Source organism: Sinohyriopsis cumingii, chromosome 7 (assembly GCF_028554795.1).
Source record: "Sinohyriopsis cumingii isolate HCF-2022 chromosome 7, ASM2855479v2, whole genome shotgun sequence".
Taxonomy (NCBI): domain Eukaryota; kingdom Metazoa; phylum Mollusca; class Bivalvia; order Unionida; family Unionidae; genus Sinohyriopsis; species Sinohyriopsis cumingii.
In genome coordinates this window covers 131,952,183-131,969,643 of record NC_142967.1, presented here as the reverse complement: position 1 = coordinate 131,969,643, position 17,461 = coordinate 131,952,183, and the positions used below count along the sequence as shown (strand labels likewise).

The window sequence follows — 17,461 nt, the reverse complement described above, 5'->3', positions numbered from 1 at the left end:
TGTAAGGGTTGGTAGGTCTGATACAGATTTCACAGTGGTCTCTTGAGTGTTCTTTATAAATGGGTTTTACTGCAGTCTCTTCAGTACACTCTATATACAGGTTCCACTATGGTCTCTTAAGAATCCTTTATAAACAGGTTTTAGTAAAGTCCCTGGAGCAATGTTCATATGCTTTCACTAGAAATTCAATAACTTTTCCAGGACTTTCCAGGGCCTCAAAAATACATTTATGGAGCTTCAAACATGGTCACTGGATGTAAAAATCAGAGAGAGAATGCCAAGCAGTACAAAAAAGCTGAAACCCCCGAGAGTTACAATACAGCAGAGCAAGATTACATGCTAATATTCCAGGAACTAAATGATAAAGTCATAAATAATTTCTGAGGAACCAAAAATGATTCTTAATGACATTTCAGACTTTAAAACTAAAATTTAAAGACCCTGACTTTAAAAACCCATAATCCAGTCCTTTCAAATAAGTATATGAACCCTGCCTAGAGTGTCCTTTATAAATAAGCTCCACTGTGGTACCTTATAGACCTGCTTTACTGTTGTCAGTTGAAAGTAACTTATAAACAGGTTTCATGTCCTCCATAGACATATTTTACTGTAATTTCCAGAGAGATTTTACAGTGATCGCTTGAATGTCCTGTATAGAATGTAACTGGCCTGTATAGACAGGATTTACCTGTCCCTAGTTATCCTTTATGTGCATGTCTTGCTGTCCTTTATAGACAGGTTTTACTGTGATGCCAGGAACGTCTTCTGAAGACAGGTTTTACAGAGGTCCCTTAAGCATCCATAATATACAGGCTTTTACTGTGGTCCTTTGATATCCTTTATAGAAATGTTTCATTAGTCTTTAAAGACTGGTTTAATTGGTATCCCTGTGTGTTCTTTATAGAAACATTTGACTGCTCTTTAAAGATAAGTGTTTATAGTAGTCCATGGGTAGCCTTTAAATACAGGTTACTGGAGTTCCTCTACAGTTAGTTTTAACTATCCATAATAGATATGATTTTCTGTCCTTTACAGATGGGTCCTATGGTGGTCCCATGAATGTCCTCTCAAGACAGACATCACTGTTCCATCAATGTACTAAATTCACAATCTTCTAAATCTGAACTCATCGTTTATTATATTTGAATTTGTCTGTAAAATGTACTGTTACCATAATTGTTACAAAATTTAAGTACAGCCAATACACTTGTAGATTAAAAAAGAAACAATAATAATAATAATAAAAATAAAACACTCCCTCGATAACTTGCTATCCCACTTACCAATAAAACTGGCCACAACTTCTTGAATGTGAAGAAAATCGTTTAAAAAAATGAAACTTGATATATTGCTCACTTTATCATTGAAAATGGTGATTAGTACCTGAAAATTTGAATCAACGTCATGAAAATCACAATTTTCAATAAAAAGTCATAGCTTTGTTTTAAAACAACATTCTCAGTACCTTGTAACTAAAAAAATTTGATGAAATTTCAATCAATGAAACTCACCAATAGATACTGGTGGCAACACTTTAACAAATAAATACCAATTGAATCGGTTTTGTCAAGTGAAACTGGTGTTTTAATTCTGTCTTTTAGTTTGGTTTCAGTGTGATCATTATAAATGCAATATGCTCTCTTGTATTCAATGATGAAAATTTCAATTTACCATCACAGTTACTTCCATGAAGAACCTAATTAAGTGCTGACCATGCTGTGATTTCTGACTTGTGGATTTATTTGTTGTATTGTTGCATTAAAAGTAGACCTGCTTCATTATGGTGAAGTGAGTCCCAGAGTTTTTAGTGGAATTAAAATTCCTTAATTGGCACTCAGATATTTCCTCAAAGATGAAACTATTTCTTGCAATGATATCATGGCATCAATATTTTACTAACAGAATTAAAATAATTTTAACAAATAAGAGTTTTGACTTTGATGAATGTTTCACAAAATAAATGTCCCCCATTGTTTTAAAAAAGGAATTTTATTTTTTTGTGAATCAAGAACACAAAAAGCAGTGGCAATGTGTACTCACACATCTCCCCCACCATTTTTTCTTTGTCCAGTTGTGACAGCATCCCTGCCGATTTTTTTTTTTTACGTCCCTTGGTAACTCTTGCCCTAGTGTGGTCAAAGATTTTGTGCACCCTATTGTCTGCGAGTTATAAGGGAGAGGTGCAATAATAATAATAATAACAATAATAATAATAATAATAATTATTATTATTATTATTATGATTATGATTATTATTATTAACTATGAAACCTTCTTTTTGACACAAGATTATTTTGTACTTGATATTAATATAAAAAATCATTTCTAGCATTTCTTTACTGAAAGCAATCCAAAAATTAAAAGTTCCTTTTGATGGTAATTTAATGCAAATGGGAATAACTTGCAAAATGATATAAAAGGATAAACGAAGGATGAGTTTTTATTCTCAACATTATTACGAAGTATAAATCAAACATTTTGCAGGATACAATATAGTACCTTCGTAGACAAGACTCAAAATACATATACATTTATATGGGCTTATGAAACAAAGTCTTAATGTGAAATGTTCACATTTAAGATTAACATTTTTACTGTAAAATCAGCTACATTTAATAAGCAGAAAATTAAGTGTCTAAATAGGTGTCACCAGCTGAATGAAACAACTCAATTTACAATAAAAAGGACAAAATTCTTTTAATGAAATGATTATTTAAGATGTGTTCATGATAGGTTTGACACTGAAATATTAAAAGGTGCCAACCAACATGTCTCTGCAGTACACAAAGGAACATTATAATTATATTGCAATGGATAAACTCTCCTATAAAGTGCAGAGAGAGGCATATGTTTCAAGATGTTATCTGTTGTTCATTAAACTTTCACAGCAAATTTGGCTTAATAATCTCTTACAAGTGGAATTCAACTGTTGCATCATACAAATGTATATCTGGGTCTATGTAGTTTGTGAGGAGTAAACAGTAAAACAAACAACAGACATCCTGATCTTCCCATGCACTATTTAATGGCCTATGTTATTTGCAGTTAGACTTTACTTATAAGGGAGTAAATATGGTACAGAAGAGTTGTTAAAAGTATTTCTAAGTTTGTAAAGTGTAGAGATTAATTAGATAAGTATAAACTATTAATTGTTATTTATTTTTCATCCATTCTTATCTTTAAAAAATTCAGCACTCACATAATTCCCTATCTATTCAACATACTCCTGTTGGTCAATGCCTTCAAAACTTTTGTCACATTCTTGCAATATAATTTTTGAAAACTTTTCGATTCAAAACCATGAATATTTTCATCCCAATTTTCAAATTAGTTTCCAATTTTAAGCAGTGCAATAATTGTGCAAGAGAACAATATTAAGGAATATTAACTAGGAAATGGAATAAGGATTACTAATAGTATTGATTTATTAAGGTGGAAACATGCAACAAAAATATTCAGGAGGGATCATACAGTGATAACTTAGAAGAGGATTTCATAAAAGCAACTGCTACATCAAGTGAGTCTCATGCAGGGGTATATTAATTACACTGTATTATAGGGTCTCACACATGGGTCTAGTAATTACATTGTACTATCGGGTCTTACACATGGGTATATTAATTACATTGTACTATAAGGTCTTACACATGGTTATATAAACTAAACTGTACCATACAGGAATTGTTTTGCATAGAAGGAAGGATGCTATGAATGGTGAAGATTAGAAAAAAATACAAGGTAATATGCTCTCATGTCAGCCTCCACATTAGAGGTATCTTCTCCACTCAATTCTGTCCAATTTGCACAAACTAAATGTGCCTTATGTGAACAGTACTTCCTGCTATCAAACAAGGTGCTACTGTTGATGTAAAGTTAAATAAAATATGAAGTAACAACAAACTACGAACTGACGAACAACATAGCAGGGTACAACATCAATGTTGCCATTCATAGTCTTACCATCAATACAGCTGGAGCTGTGTTTTCTTTATTGATTCCGCTATTGTTGTGTTTTCCTTGTACATACATAAAGATGCCATATTTAAATGTATGAAATGTTCATGCAACTACAAACACTGGAGTGGTGTTCAAGCCAGGCTGCACCCTTCTGCCATTTACCTTTCTGCCATATACTTGAGTCCTTATGCCAAATGGATCATAATTGTAAAATGTATAGTCTGTTGCTTGCTGCTCCCTGACTGGCCATAAAATTCAATTTTCTCAAAATTATGAATGTCCCAAAAATTATTGTCCAATCTGATTTTTTTAAAAACATTACTGTATACAATTTTTCCCAAATTTTTTTAAAGTGTTGCTAAATAGTTGCCATAAACTGCCATAGATCACAAAGAGGTACTTTGTGAGAATTACCACGTGTATATCTCGTAAGTTTTAAGCACACAAGAACAAGCAGGGATTGGCTGCCACCCAGTTTAAACAGTCATGATTTGCATGGGATGTGCTGGCACTAGCCATTGTGCCAGTTCACTCACAGACAGCACATAGTTGCTGTTATCAGACTAGGTAATCCATGTTATTGGCTGTTCATCCTGTATGGACAACAAATTGTGTTAGATGCATAAATGATGATAATAAAGAACACAAATTTTAAGGTGCTGTTAAAATTGTTGTCCTAATCTTCAATTGTCTACAAACAAGCACACTTGAGGAATTACCACACTGGTGTAGCTCTGCATTCTTTCTATACGGACAGGTAGCTGCGTAAGATATATCCAAGTTTGTACTTATATTGTGAGTTGAGTCACCTTCAAAATATTTAGATCTGTACTGCACTTCTGACATGTTTTCAATTTTATGTGCAGTGAAGTCATATTAAACAATCTATTTGCTCATAACAATAAAAAAAACTTGCATTTTTATTTGTAAGGATCTCTTTAACCTAGAATTAGTAACCATCTATGTAAACACAAGCAAAAATCCCCTCTTTCTTGGTATTATATTTCTCTTTACAAGTTTACAAATTGCAGCTCAATAAAAAGCAGGAATAGTCTCATGCTTGTGTCATTTAAAACTGATAAGATGCAAAGGTTGTACAACATGTACATGTAATTGCAATTTAGACTGGTTGTTGTTTTTGGAAAATCAACCATTCACAGACTTTCTGGCTAGAAATAAAGAGAACAGGCTTTTTATTCAAGCAATGTATTTGTTGTAAAGGTGGCAATTCTAAAGACCTTTTTGGCCTGAATAGATACAAAATGTAATTTATTTTAAACTCTGAAAAGTTTAGGATATGGTTTAATTCATTAAAGTGATCCCGCATAAAGTACAATACACTCATGCATATTGACCTCAATCAGTATGATCTTATTTTCTACCTTAAAATCTCTAGCTTCCCTTTTTCCTACCAATGCATCATGCTGATCCCAGGAAATGAAATCCTGGCCTGAATACTGATTTTGAGCTAGATCTGCCATCACCCAATGTATTACTTGGGTAGCTTGTCTTTTACTTCTAATTAGACACCAAGTGCATCATGGACAGAGGCTGAATGTATCTGTATTGCTGTGGTGAGGACATTTTATTTTATTCTGCCAGAAAAACAAGGTCGAGGAGAAAGAATGAAAGTTGAAGGAAGAAATTTCAATTTTATATTTAAAAAGCAGTGCAAGCCTTTTAGCAGAGAAAAATGCCATGAGCTATTTAATATATTCTGACAACAAAACTCATGATGTCTGCTATGTTTTACATGTGAATTCTAGTAGAATGAAAATAAATACAATAAAACAGTCAAAACTTGTGCATTACAGCATCTAATTTAGCAGTTTTTGAAAAAGAACTATTCAGCAGTTTTTCAGAGAAATGCAGCTGATAAGAGAGCAGTGATATACAAGCTTCTAAGTACTGTAATAAAAACCTTGGTTCTGTAGCTCTCCGTCACCAGAAGGAATTGTGATCAAAGGAATATATTATGGCTTACATCTCCAGAAATAGAAGCTCTTGGTCAAAGGGAACATACTATATCTATCTGTGTATAGCGCACACATTACTGTCAATAAAACAGACCCTTTCATACAATGGTCCCTCACTATAAAGCACCTCAGTATAACATGGTCCTTCAAATAACAGCTATAGCCATGGAGCCCATTTTCAAGATGAATATAGTTAGGTACAGAAATCTGACTCCTTATAAGGCAACATCAGTTACAAGGAAGTATACAGTTGTGGATCCATTAACAACCTTATACTGAGGGACAATTGTACTACTCAAATCATAATTAGAATAAAATGCATAGACCCTGATCTGCTGGAACTTTACAAAATGGTAAATCCTGGTTTATGTTATTTGCAGCTGGGTGCAAGTTATATACAAGCAAATATAGAATATGAAATATGAGGGAGCAATGAGCTATTTTTGCAAACAATGGCTGATAGGTTAAGTGAGTCAGATCACAGTGACCTAGATTTATCAGCTGATTATTGTGGTGGCAGTGACTTCCATATCTTCTGAAATTTTCATTCTCATTTCAATGAGTTCAAGTTTTTAGATTTTAATCAAGCTAAGGTTTGAAATATCTTGTTTGATTTTTATAGATGTTTTATAGACACACATATACAGTAAAACCTGTTTATAAAAGACTTAAGAGACCATAACATTTTATCCTTTATGAACAAGGATCCTTTGTATAGAGGTAAAATATAACCATAAATATAAGGGACAAAATGTTCTTTAAGATCAGGTGTCATTCTGTGAAGGTGTCATTTAAGACAGGTTTTACTTCTATATTTAAATATCTTCTGTTAACTCTAATTCAGTTATACAAAAAAGTGCATTTAGAAGTTGCTGATGGTTTCTTTATATACTGCAATCAGAAAAGAGAGGCATAACTAATGTACAAAATACAGTGATTCCTCATTATAAACATGCTTCATGGAAGCCATAAAAACTGAATATTATTATAGGCAAGGCCATATCATACTGATAGAAGTATGTGTTAAGGAATTGATGCTCTACGGACCAAAATGAACTTTGAGGAATTTATGAGACCTCTGTTTCTTCCTATCTTCACTAACCATGGATTGTTCATCCACATCAACCAATGGTATATTTACCTTGGTGAAATAGTGTTTTAAACAAGTACCCTCTTGCAAATAAGAGTCCCTGCCCACAGCAATTAAAATCAGTAAACCAGTGAGCTAGCTCATTATGTTACCTCATAGGTATTCATTTCTATCATGCCCACTGGCACTGACTTAAAATTACTAGTTGCTTAAAATGTCCAGGGGCCCCATATGGCCAAGTGGTCTAAAGTACCTGCTTTACCCATCTCTGGGTTTGAGTCTCAGGCTTGGCCATAGTGGGTATCTGAGAAAGCTTGCCATTAGCTTCCCAAGGGTTGTTGGTTCTTACCCGGGTTTTTCCCCGGTTTTCCCTCCAGAAGTTATACTGGCTGCCATGTATCATGCAATGACAAATGGTATTACGTCTAAAACAGCAAAACAAGAAAAGCAACTTAAAAGGTTCAAGCTGGAGAATCTTATGTCAGGTAAGCAACAACTTGTTTCTTTTTAAAATGAAAGAAAGACAGTGACTATTTAAAATCAAAATTGTTATGTACAATACACTGTTCATATAAGCTCAGTAATGTACAAAAATGCAAGCAGTACCCTTAGTCAAATAGGTCTGGTTTTCAAACTTGTTCAAACAGGGCAGACATGCTGGCAGTTTAAGATCTGCACCCCTGTTGTGCTGGTCTAATTACACACAAAAGCAGCAGTAGTGGTAGCTAGATTTTGTAGAGGGCCATTAAGGTTGTCATGCTGGAGTTCAGGTCAGTGCCACTTTCAGTAAGGACCTGGTGCAATCTGTTACAGTTTTAAGCCCATCTGTTCTGAAGTAACAGCAATAACTAGATTTTCATGATAACAACTGTGGCAGGCCTAGCAGGAGGTCATATTGGCACCATTTTCATTCAGCATTAGCTACTTAACATGAGATGTTGATTAGTGACAACAAAATGTTGATATAACCATTCATTAACAAGGAGAATTAAGAATATCAGTTATTTGAGATGGTCATCATAGCAGCCATGCTAATCATATTGACACCATTTTCATTTTGTTGCAAGTGTCATATAATGTGTTTTACTGAAAACACCATGTCAATTTGACTTTCTGTTCAGAAGGAGTAGCAATAGTAAGATTTTCACAATGGCCATCATGTCGGCTCCAGATCAGAGGCATTTCCATTTAGGATCATCTACAAATCATTAGGTCTTTTTGTGAAAACCCCCAGTTGATCCGATCAGCTGTTCACAATGTGTGGTTGATACAATGTTTAAGATGGCCACCATGGGGCCATATTAGATATTTGAGGGGTACAATTTCCTTTCAGGACCATCTAGATGTCACAATGAAACTGTATGCAAACTTCACCACTTTCCTCCAAGTTATTTGCACAGAATGGCAACAACACGACACTGCTCACATGTCTTCCATAACTTAACAGTTGACCAGGCAGGATCATGTGGTATTGTATGCCTCAGGAACATATCCAATGTCAACTATCTCCTAAACATTCTATCATGTTGTTGCTGTTGGGTTTAACGCCATTTTTCAGCACACGATAGGCTATACATGGCAGAAAGTATTAATGGTGGAGGAAGAACCTGGGAAATACCAGGAATGAACCACCGACCCACGAGAAGCTACTGGCAAGCTTTCTCATGTACCCATACTGGCTGAATCCGAGACTCGAACCTACGCAGACAGAGATGAGATGGCAGTGATCCATAACGGAGAGCACTTTAGACCACTTGGCCACTCGGGGCCCCTTCTGTCATGTTAAAATCCTTTCTAAAGATAAAGGCATCGTTCATTTGCACAGTCTCTTGTTTATAATCAAAGCCATCCATGATCTTAATGATAATAAACCTGAGAGATCAAAATTATGGCTTCAAAAGTGGTAACATGGTTAGCTTGTCAGCTGCAAGACCACCTCATTATTGCAAACGGATCCAACTTCTGAAACAGCCCATATTCCAATTGTGATCAAATTTACATTAGATTTATGGGTTCATGAGTGGCAAGTCCAAGATCTAGATGATACAAACATATAAACCTACTTTGATCAAAACAGGATGACAAGTATGGCTTCCAGAGGGAACAAGTACAGCCAATCAGATCCAAGATCACCTCATTAGTATGTGTGGATCTCATTCATTATCAAACATGTTGAGATTTTAAGGATATATGCATATATCCCATGCTGCATCACAATCAGAAAATAAATGTGGCTTCCAGAGTGGCAAATAACTTAGTCAATCTGATGCATGACCACCTCTTTGGCATAAACCAACCAGAGTGGCAACAAGGTTAAGCAGTCAGATATAAGATCAAATTGTTAAATTATTATTATATTAAATATTGCGAACTATCAAACTTGCCCAAGATTTTGATGACATACACTCATATTACAAGTCTGATTGGAACTGGATCAGAAATATGGATTCCAGAGTGGTGACAAGCCATTAGTAATGAAGGGACACACGATGCAAGATTCACAAGGCATGATGGACCATAGATGTATGGCCATACACAACTGCTAATGGATGATGGGTAAATGACGAAGGATGGACGCAGGCATAAGCTCTAATGGAACTTAACCTGCAAAGCTAAAATGAATTGGTGTCATATGCACTATGATAATATACCTTTGTTATAATTAATTAAAACTGATAGAACTAAATTAAGGGACTCATGATCATACCTGTGGCCCATGCAGAGCCTTATTAGGAGGGTTTTTATTGAGGAAGCACTGTATTAGCATGTTTCATAAAATCAATATATAAAAGGTAATTCTCAAAAATGCAAGATTTTTTTAACATTTTAGATTTTTGACAAGTTTTGACATGTTTAAATAAAATTTTCTATACCTGGCTTACTTTTAAACATTATTTCCTAAGAGCATTTGTCTCTGCAGTACCTGGTTATCATTACCTTTATTCCTACAATTCGACTTATTTCTCCAAAACTGTAGTCAGCGTTTTCTTGCTGTATTTGTTTTCTCACTATGCCGGAGAAGATAAGGTAGCCACTGGGCAGTCGCCGACCACTCCTTGCCTAAAATTTATCAAAAAATATCATGCAAAAATAAAAAAAAGCAGGGAAACATGCACATGCTACCTGACAGTATTCTCACCAATGTACACCAGTAACCCAGCTAGATATGAAGTAAAAGGGGCCAAAGTAATGAAAAAAGGTGAACAGAGTAACAGACAAACTTATTTTACCTGTCTGTAGTTACCCGATTCATTTTAGTGGTAACTTTATTAAACCACATCAATCAAATCTCTTGGTCTGATATCTGCACAAACATAAAATAAAATGCATTTTAAAGAAGCTAAAATATTGGGTAACTCAGTTATCGAGGATTCACTAAGTAATCAATTATACAAACATTTTGAACATTATTTTCAAAATTTGAGGAGTGCTCTAAAGTATGATCAAAATATGTCCAGGGCCAGTTTAACTCTTGCACAGAACCCTCTTCGTCTGACAGCATGTTTATGGGGCCTGATGAGTTTTAAGGTGGTAAATATAAAAACAATTGAGGGCAAGTAGATCTTTAAAGCTGGCGAGTGATTCTTCATGTAGCACTTGCCCTTATCCAAGGTGTGAGAAATTTCTTTCTAAAGCTCAGATGAATCCTTAATTACAAAGCTGGATTCATATAATATGCACATGTACTTAACACTCTTGTAGCATTGCATAATGATATAAAATAGTCAGATCCAAAAGAAATGGCTGATGAGAAGAAACAGATATCTGTGCATGTATGACTGTTTTAACATTACAAAGCTAAGACTAATCAAACCCCAAAAGGACACAAAAAAGAAACTAAAAGCACTTTAATTAATACTGAGCCTCTTTTTACAAAGATTTTCAAAGAAATATATGAATTTTTCAATCTGGAAAGAAATAAACAATGCACATATAGCTGTCTCAGGCCAAACACTATTCAGTGCAGTATTAGAGAACAAAAAAAGTGCCAGGTACACAATGTTTGTCTGTTCAAATATAAAATCACAGAATCAGATGGGAGGACAGGTCGCATCAAAAATTGTCTTCAGGTTAGAAACTGGTACACAGGTTACATGGTGAGAACCCTGCCCTTAGCTAACCTAGGCCAGGGGCACAATATAGAGCCAGTCTACGTGACAAATGACACTAATGATCGTTACCTTTAAGCCAACAATGCGGCTTATTTCCCCGAAAGAACAGTCGGGATTTTCTTGTTGAATGGTTTTACGGATTTCACCCGAGTAAAGAATGTAACCACTGATCTGGACTTTTCTTCCTTTTGCCTAAAATCCACAAAGCCACAACAGAGACATATATCAACATGGAGTTCAAACATAACACACTGAAAGAAATTACTGATACAAATTTTGCACAAACACTGCAATTTTCAAGAAGAAGAAAAATACATCATGAATAGATTTGAAGAATATAAAAATTTGATTACTGATTGTGAGGTGTTCAGACAGCTATGCTCTTGTACTGGACCAATGTCCATGACATTTTGACATTTTGTACACATGGTAACAAACTTTCACTGGAAGAAAAACTAAAAATTAATTCTCTAAATCTCTCACAAGTGTAAACTGTAGATCAGGTTTTAGGTAACAATACTTCATCTAATAACCAGAATTAAAACAAGATACCCAAGTGGGCCTGATACCACTCACCAGACTAATATATGCCCCATAGCAAAATGCTAGAGTAGCTCACCAAGAAATCTGGGTCAGTAGGATGCTTTGCATTCTTGATTCCATGTTATTAGTGAAAGGCCCTTTACCTGAATGCTTTTTGTCAAAGTTGGTCAAATTATCAGAATTTTTAGAGAAAAAAGCTGTATGTTTTTCTACTTTTAGTAATGGCAGCAAGTCATATCTGATGGTGGAGTGGCATTTTGTTGCTTGTATCTGAAAGGTAGTGAAACTATGACAAATTTGGTTAAATTCTTTTAAGTGGTTATTCAACAGAGATTATAAAGGTTTATATATTTGTAGTAACAGTGACAATATTTGATGCTGGATCAATCTCAACTGTATAAACTTGAAATCTCTACATGCTGCAAGATTGTTTTCTGCCATGATTGGTTAAATTCTATTAAGCCTGGAGAACATTGTTTAAAGGCTTTTCTACTTTTAGCAATAGTGGCCATATTTGACAGTGGAATGGCATTGTTTGAATAAATTGATGAAATTCTTTTCAGCAGGTTTCGAAAAGTCATTTGACAGTTTTAATATTTTTATTAATACCCGATATATGTGATGGCTGCCTGGCTTCATTAGTGTATGTGTGTGATTTGGATTTGTAACATGGCTTTAACAATTTTTCAGTCATATTGCTACAATGTCTGCAGTGTGGCAGTTTATAGCACTGGGGCATCATGCCGGATATATACGATGGTTGCTTGGCATCATTAGTACAAATCTGTAAGCTCTTCATACCACAAGGATGCTTTCTGTCATGTTGGTCAAATTCTACTCATTGGTTTTGGATAAGTTTGTTACAGGTTTTTTTATTTACTTTTATCAATAGTGGCCATATCTGACAATCGATTGCCATCATTTGTATGAATTAAAAGATCTTCATGGCTGAATGCTTTTATTTCAAATTTTATTAAATTCTGTTCAAAAGTTTTTGAGAAATAATTCAAAGGATTTTCTATGATTATTAAAAACAGCCATAATTGATGGCAGGTTGGTTTTATTAGTACAAACTTCATGCCAGTATGCTTGTGTCAAGTTTGGTCAAAGTTTATTTAGTGGTTTTGAAGCTCTTTAAAGGTTTTTTCTATTTTAGTAATGGTCAAATCTGATGGTGAATCAGGTTATTTTGTAAAAATCTGAAAGGTCTTCATGCCAGGATGCTTTCTGTCAATCTAATCTGTTTAGCAGTTTTGGATGTCATGTAAAGCTTTTTTTCTATTTTTAGTAATGGTGGCCATATCTGAGGGCAGATTAACAGCCTTTATGCCAGGGTACTCTGTAGCAAGTTTGGATGAGACAGGTCAGGATTTGAAAAAGAATTTGAAAACAGCAATTGTTGACGGAAAACACAGGTTTTTCTGATTTTGGTAATGGTGGCTATATCTGAAGTTGAATCATCGCCATTTGAACAAATCTGAATGGTCTTCATGCCAGTGTTTTGTGCCAGATTTGATCAAAATCTGTTAAATGATTATGGAGAATTTATGGCAGATCAGCATGGCTTTTATGCTACAATACTCTGTACCAAGTTTGGTTGTAATTGGTTTGGTGTTTTTGAGAAGCTGAAAATATACACTATTGATGGATGACTGACAATGCACAAAGGATCATAATATATGCTCACATGGACTTACAGCCAAGTGAGCTAAAACATTCAATATATAGCCTTCTGAAAACTTTTTAAAAACCCATTCCTCTTTCTAGTTTGAACAATTTATTTCCCTCATCTAAATATTTCTAATTTGTTACATATGTCCATTTTTCAAACTGGATTGACATGAAATGGAAAGAATATCACAAAATAATAGCTACAATTTATGAAAAATGCGCAAAATACAGAAATTTTGCAGATGCTTAGTAATCAATCATACTGCAAATGTTTGAAAAAAGTACATCTTCAAGGAAGGAAATAAAATTGCAACAAGTACTTTAATTAACTGGAATGCTCAGTTTTAGGCTTTATTTATTATTTTACATTTTAGAAGATCTAAACATACTGGTCTCCTCAAAGCCTCTGCAAGGTCATTCAATATATCTGCTTTCAATGGTCACTTTGCAATGTTCAAAATTTATGACATAGTAAAGAACTATTTGGAATAATTTAGATCTGAAAATACAGTGGTCTATTGGTATAAACTTTGCCAAGGAAGTTCTACAAAGTATACCGTGTAACAAGTAAGGTTACCTTATAATGAGGTAGGTTCAATACCAAAACTATATTTATCCCAAAAATGCAGTTCATAACTAGATATGTCAAATGAATTACTGCATTATATTGAGGGTCTTTACAGCAAGGGACCACTGTACTTTTGTTTTTTTATACAACCATATGTACTTGCTTATAAGAGAGGTCCAACTGCATCTGCACAGATCCAGATCTGCCATTGCAAAATGTGCTGACAGATCTGGGTCTATGCATTTTGTAAGGAGCAATAGGTGGAACAAACAATACAGACCCTGATCTGCAGGGGTATTATGGTATTATGCTATGACAGATCAGGATCTTTGTTGCTTGCAGTTTGACTTTGCTTATAAGTGACTAGATATGGTACTACCTAGTATGCTGCAAAAATAATGTAACAGACAAAGAAGAAAGATGCCTGCAGCATTTGATTCCAATGCTTCTCCAGTGCTTCAAGTTGCAAGTAAAAAGCTGCATTTGTGACCAAAAACGTGTGTTGGCAAGTCATAATGAAACATACAGAAAACGACTTGACTTTTTAGTTATAGTTATCTACTACATTTTGCATTAAAAACATCATGCAGAATGAATTTAATTAAGGAATTATCCCATTCTGATTGTGAGACTGCCAGTTCCTATGCTAAGTCACTATCTTTACATGTGACAAGTCAGTCTTTACACGTGACAAGTCAGGCTTACAGTTTATAAAAAGCTATGCTTCTCACTGACATCTATAAATCAATGACTAATCTAAAATAGAAATTAACCTCAACTGATAGTTACCAATCTGGAAAAATACCAAGAAGAAAAAACAAAATGCATATATTACATTTGACAAAACATTTACTGTTAATGTAACAACAATAAAAGCACATATGGCTACCCACTTTTTAATATAAATTTTAAAAAATATAAACTAGCATCAGAAAATGAAGGCAAAGATCACGATGAATCTGAGACAGAAAAGCATTATGCAGAGAATTTTTTAAACAGAAAAACTTAAACAGCAAAATTTCAATGCCTGGTCTGAGGTTGAAGCAGATGACTGTTTACACTTCCATCATACATATATAAGTACTATTAAATTAAAACCTTACACTCAAATTTTCTTTAACCAAACTCTTAATTTTTTTATGATCTTTCACGATGAATTCTCATTCAATTTCTCTTTTTAATTATTATGGCAAGCAAATTTTCATGAAATGTCAACGTAAAATTTGAAATTGCTACTAAAATGTCCACATGGGTCACCTTAGAGCTACTCAAGTTTAGAAGGTACTTGTAGGATAGACAAAGTACTGTTGTCTACACAACCACAAACATTATTCCAACCATCCAATGATCCCCTGTTGAGGGTTTAAAAAGTCAAAGATCACTCTCTCTCTCTAAAAGCCACTTAACAGCCTAATAATAAGTACAAAATTCATATCTTAAACCTGCAGCCTTGCACAAGTAATACTAAATTAATGTAAGGATCACACAGACCCCATTGTTTTGGGGACAATAAACGTTCCTGATAGTTGATCTATAAAGGGATGCCAGTAAGATCCGTAAACTATTACTCAAAATGTTAAAACTGCTGAAATAAAGTGTTGGTTATTATACAGCAATTTAAATTAATGTATAACTCATTTCCCACTAATGCAGCCCTAGAACATAAAATTTCCTGTATCCAGAAGGATTAGTAGATTGAGAAGTCCGGCTGAATCTCAAAGAGTCCTTCCTGACAGTAGAAACTTTTACTACCCACGTAATTACTGACATGAAAACTACTAGTCCAACTGGAAACTGACTTGCCTCAGGTTAGTAGACTGATAATCTCAAGCCCAGCAATGAGGTCAATACTTCTACAAACAAAATGTGACCTCACAGACAGGTAGCCTCTCACAAAGGTGTGATGAGTAGAGGGGTTTAAAAAGTGTACGATATGTACTACTCTGGTGAACTGTAGACAAGACAACCCCATGCAAGCAAATGCCTTCTCAATAAAGGGGTCACTTAAAAGGCCAAGAGTGATTATACCTTTTCAAATGTGAGGAGCATTCAGAAAATATTATATAATCAACATCAAGTTCAAATATGCAGAACAATTAAATTCAAATATGCATGTAGATTATATACCATGTATAATTTCATGTAGCCAAGATCCATTCCAAATTCTACTGGTTTATATAAATAAGCTTTAAGCTGAGCATTTTCCTTTCCATAAAGCAATCTTTCCCTTCCAAAGTGCCCTGCACTAATTTATAATTTTTGGCAAATCACTGCAGCTTCTTAGCAACTGATTCCCAAAGACTGTAAAGCTAATGTTCTGCAAAATTAATATAAGATCAGAAACACATGCAACAATCCCATGCATGATATATCCAAAAGTAAATTTTTATTAGCTGAAAATGATGTGCAGTGCAAATCAATTTTGAAAATATCAAAATCCATCACAGTAAGATCTCCTTTCTTACATCTCGATATACCAGGGTGGTGATTGATAAGGTGAAAACAGTTTTAGGTAGAAACCAACTACTGTGTAGAATTTACTCACAAGATGCCTTCTCCTGAGACAAGAAGCCCAAGAAAGCCCAATTCTGCTCACCATCTTAATTTACACATGTCAGCTTGTGAATGCAAACTCACACATTGAAATTGTAATGGGGAAAGAAAAGTTTGGAGCATATTGTTGCAACAATGGCAAATAAAGTTGGTGCCATTTATCTTCTTTTCATGCCCTTTATATATATAAAGTCATTTATGCAACCATGGTTCTCCACTGCCCCTGAACACTAGGCCTGGTTTCAATACTTAGAAACTCTTCCCAGTCCCATCCCCTAAAGTATCTACACTTACCTGACATTACAAGGGGAGTAACTCTGTTCAGTCTGGATGGAATCCTGAGTACGTCCTCACCTACTGGAGTTTAAACCATTCAGATCCCAAGAATATTTATTCAAAAGCATGGGACCAGATATCAACAATAAAATGTTCAGCCTCTGCATCAGTTTCTTAACTAAAGTTTAATATTTCATTACAGACTGTCTTGTTCTGCACCATGAAAAATGGTTACTTGCTTGTGATCATATGCTACAAAAATGTACATGGTTAAGTCTAGGAGACACTGTTACATGCTTGATTTACAGTGTTGCAAAATAAAACATATCTGAGTGATTATTACAACCATGTTGATGATACCAAATTTGGGTTAAAGGATAAGTGCTTATATTATTATTTTTACAACATAAGGCTCTAGTAAGCTCGAGATTAACCTGAGTAGCCAAATGTACAAACTGTTAGCAAAAAATCTGGATCAGTAAAGAACTTTCTGGAAACATTTCTTTCCCATGCTGTTGACTGCATGTATTATGAAAACAAATGCTTCAAGCAATCAGTATTTTTTGTATCTTCATCCATATTGGCTGATACATCACCATTTGTCCATTAGGCACTATGCCAGGATGCTTTCAAGGTCTAATGTTCGTAAATGAAATTGTTAAACTGTGTTTTTTTCCTTCTTCTTGACACCAGATAAGCAACATTTGTACAAATC

General features: G+C 34.5%; 1 protein-coding gene across 10 annotated transcripts in view; it reads right to left on the bottom strand.

Moving 5' to 3' along the window:
• LOC149796142 (protein polybromo-1-like) overlaps positions 1–17,461 on the bottom strand; it is a 228,871-nt gene that overhangs the window by 25,272 nt on the left and 186,138 nt on the right. For 7 of the 10 annotated variants that reach the window (XM_089966069.1, XM_089966068.1, XM_089966065.1 and 4 more), the window contains one exon: positions 11,205–11,327. In XM_089966069.1, coding sequence (XP_089822195.1) covers positions 11,205–11,327 — 123 coding nt within the window. Of the gene's footprint in view, positions 1–9,960; positions 10,084–11,204; positions 11,328–17,461 lie in introns of all 10 variants that reach the window. The other 3 variants (XM_089966062.1, XM_089966070.1, XM_089966066.1) reach the window with 1 other exon arrangement.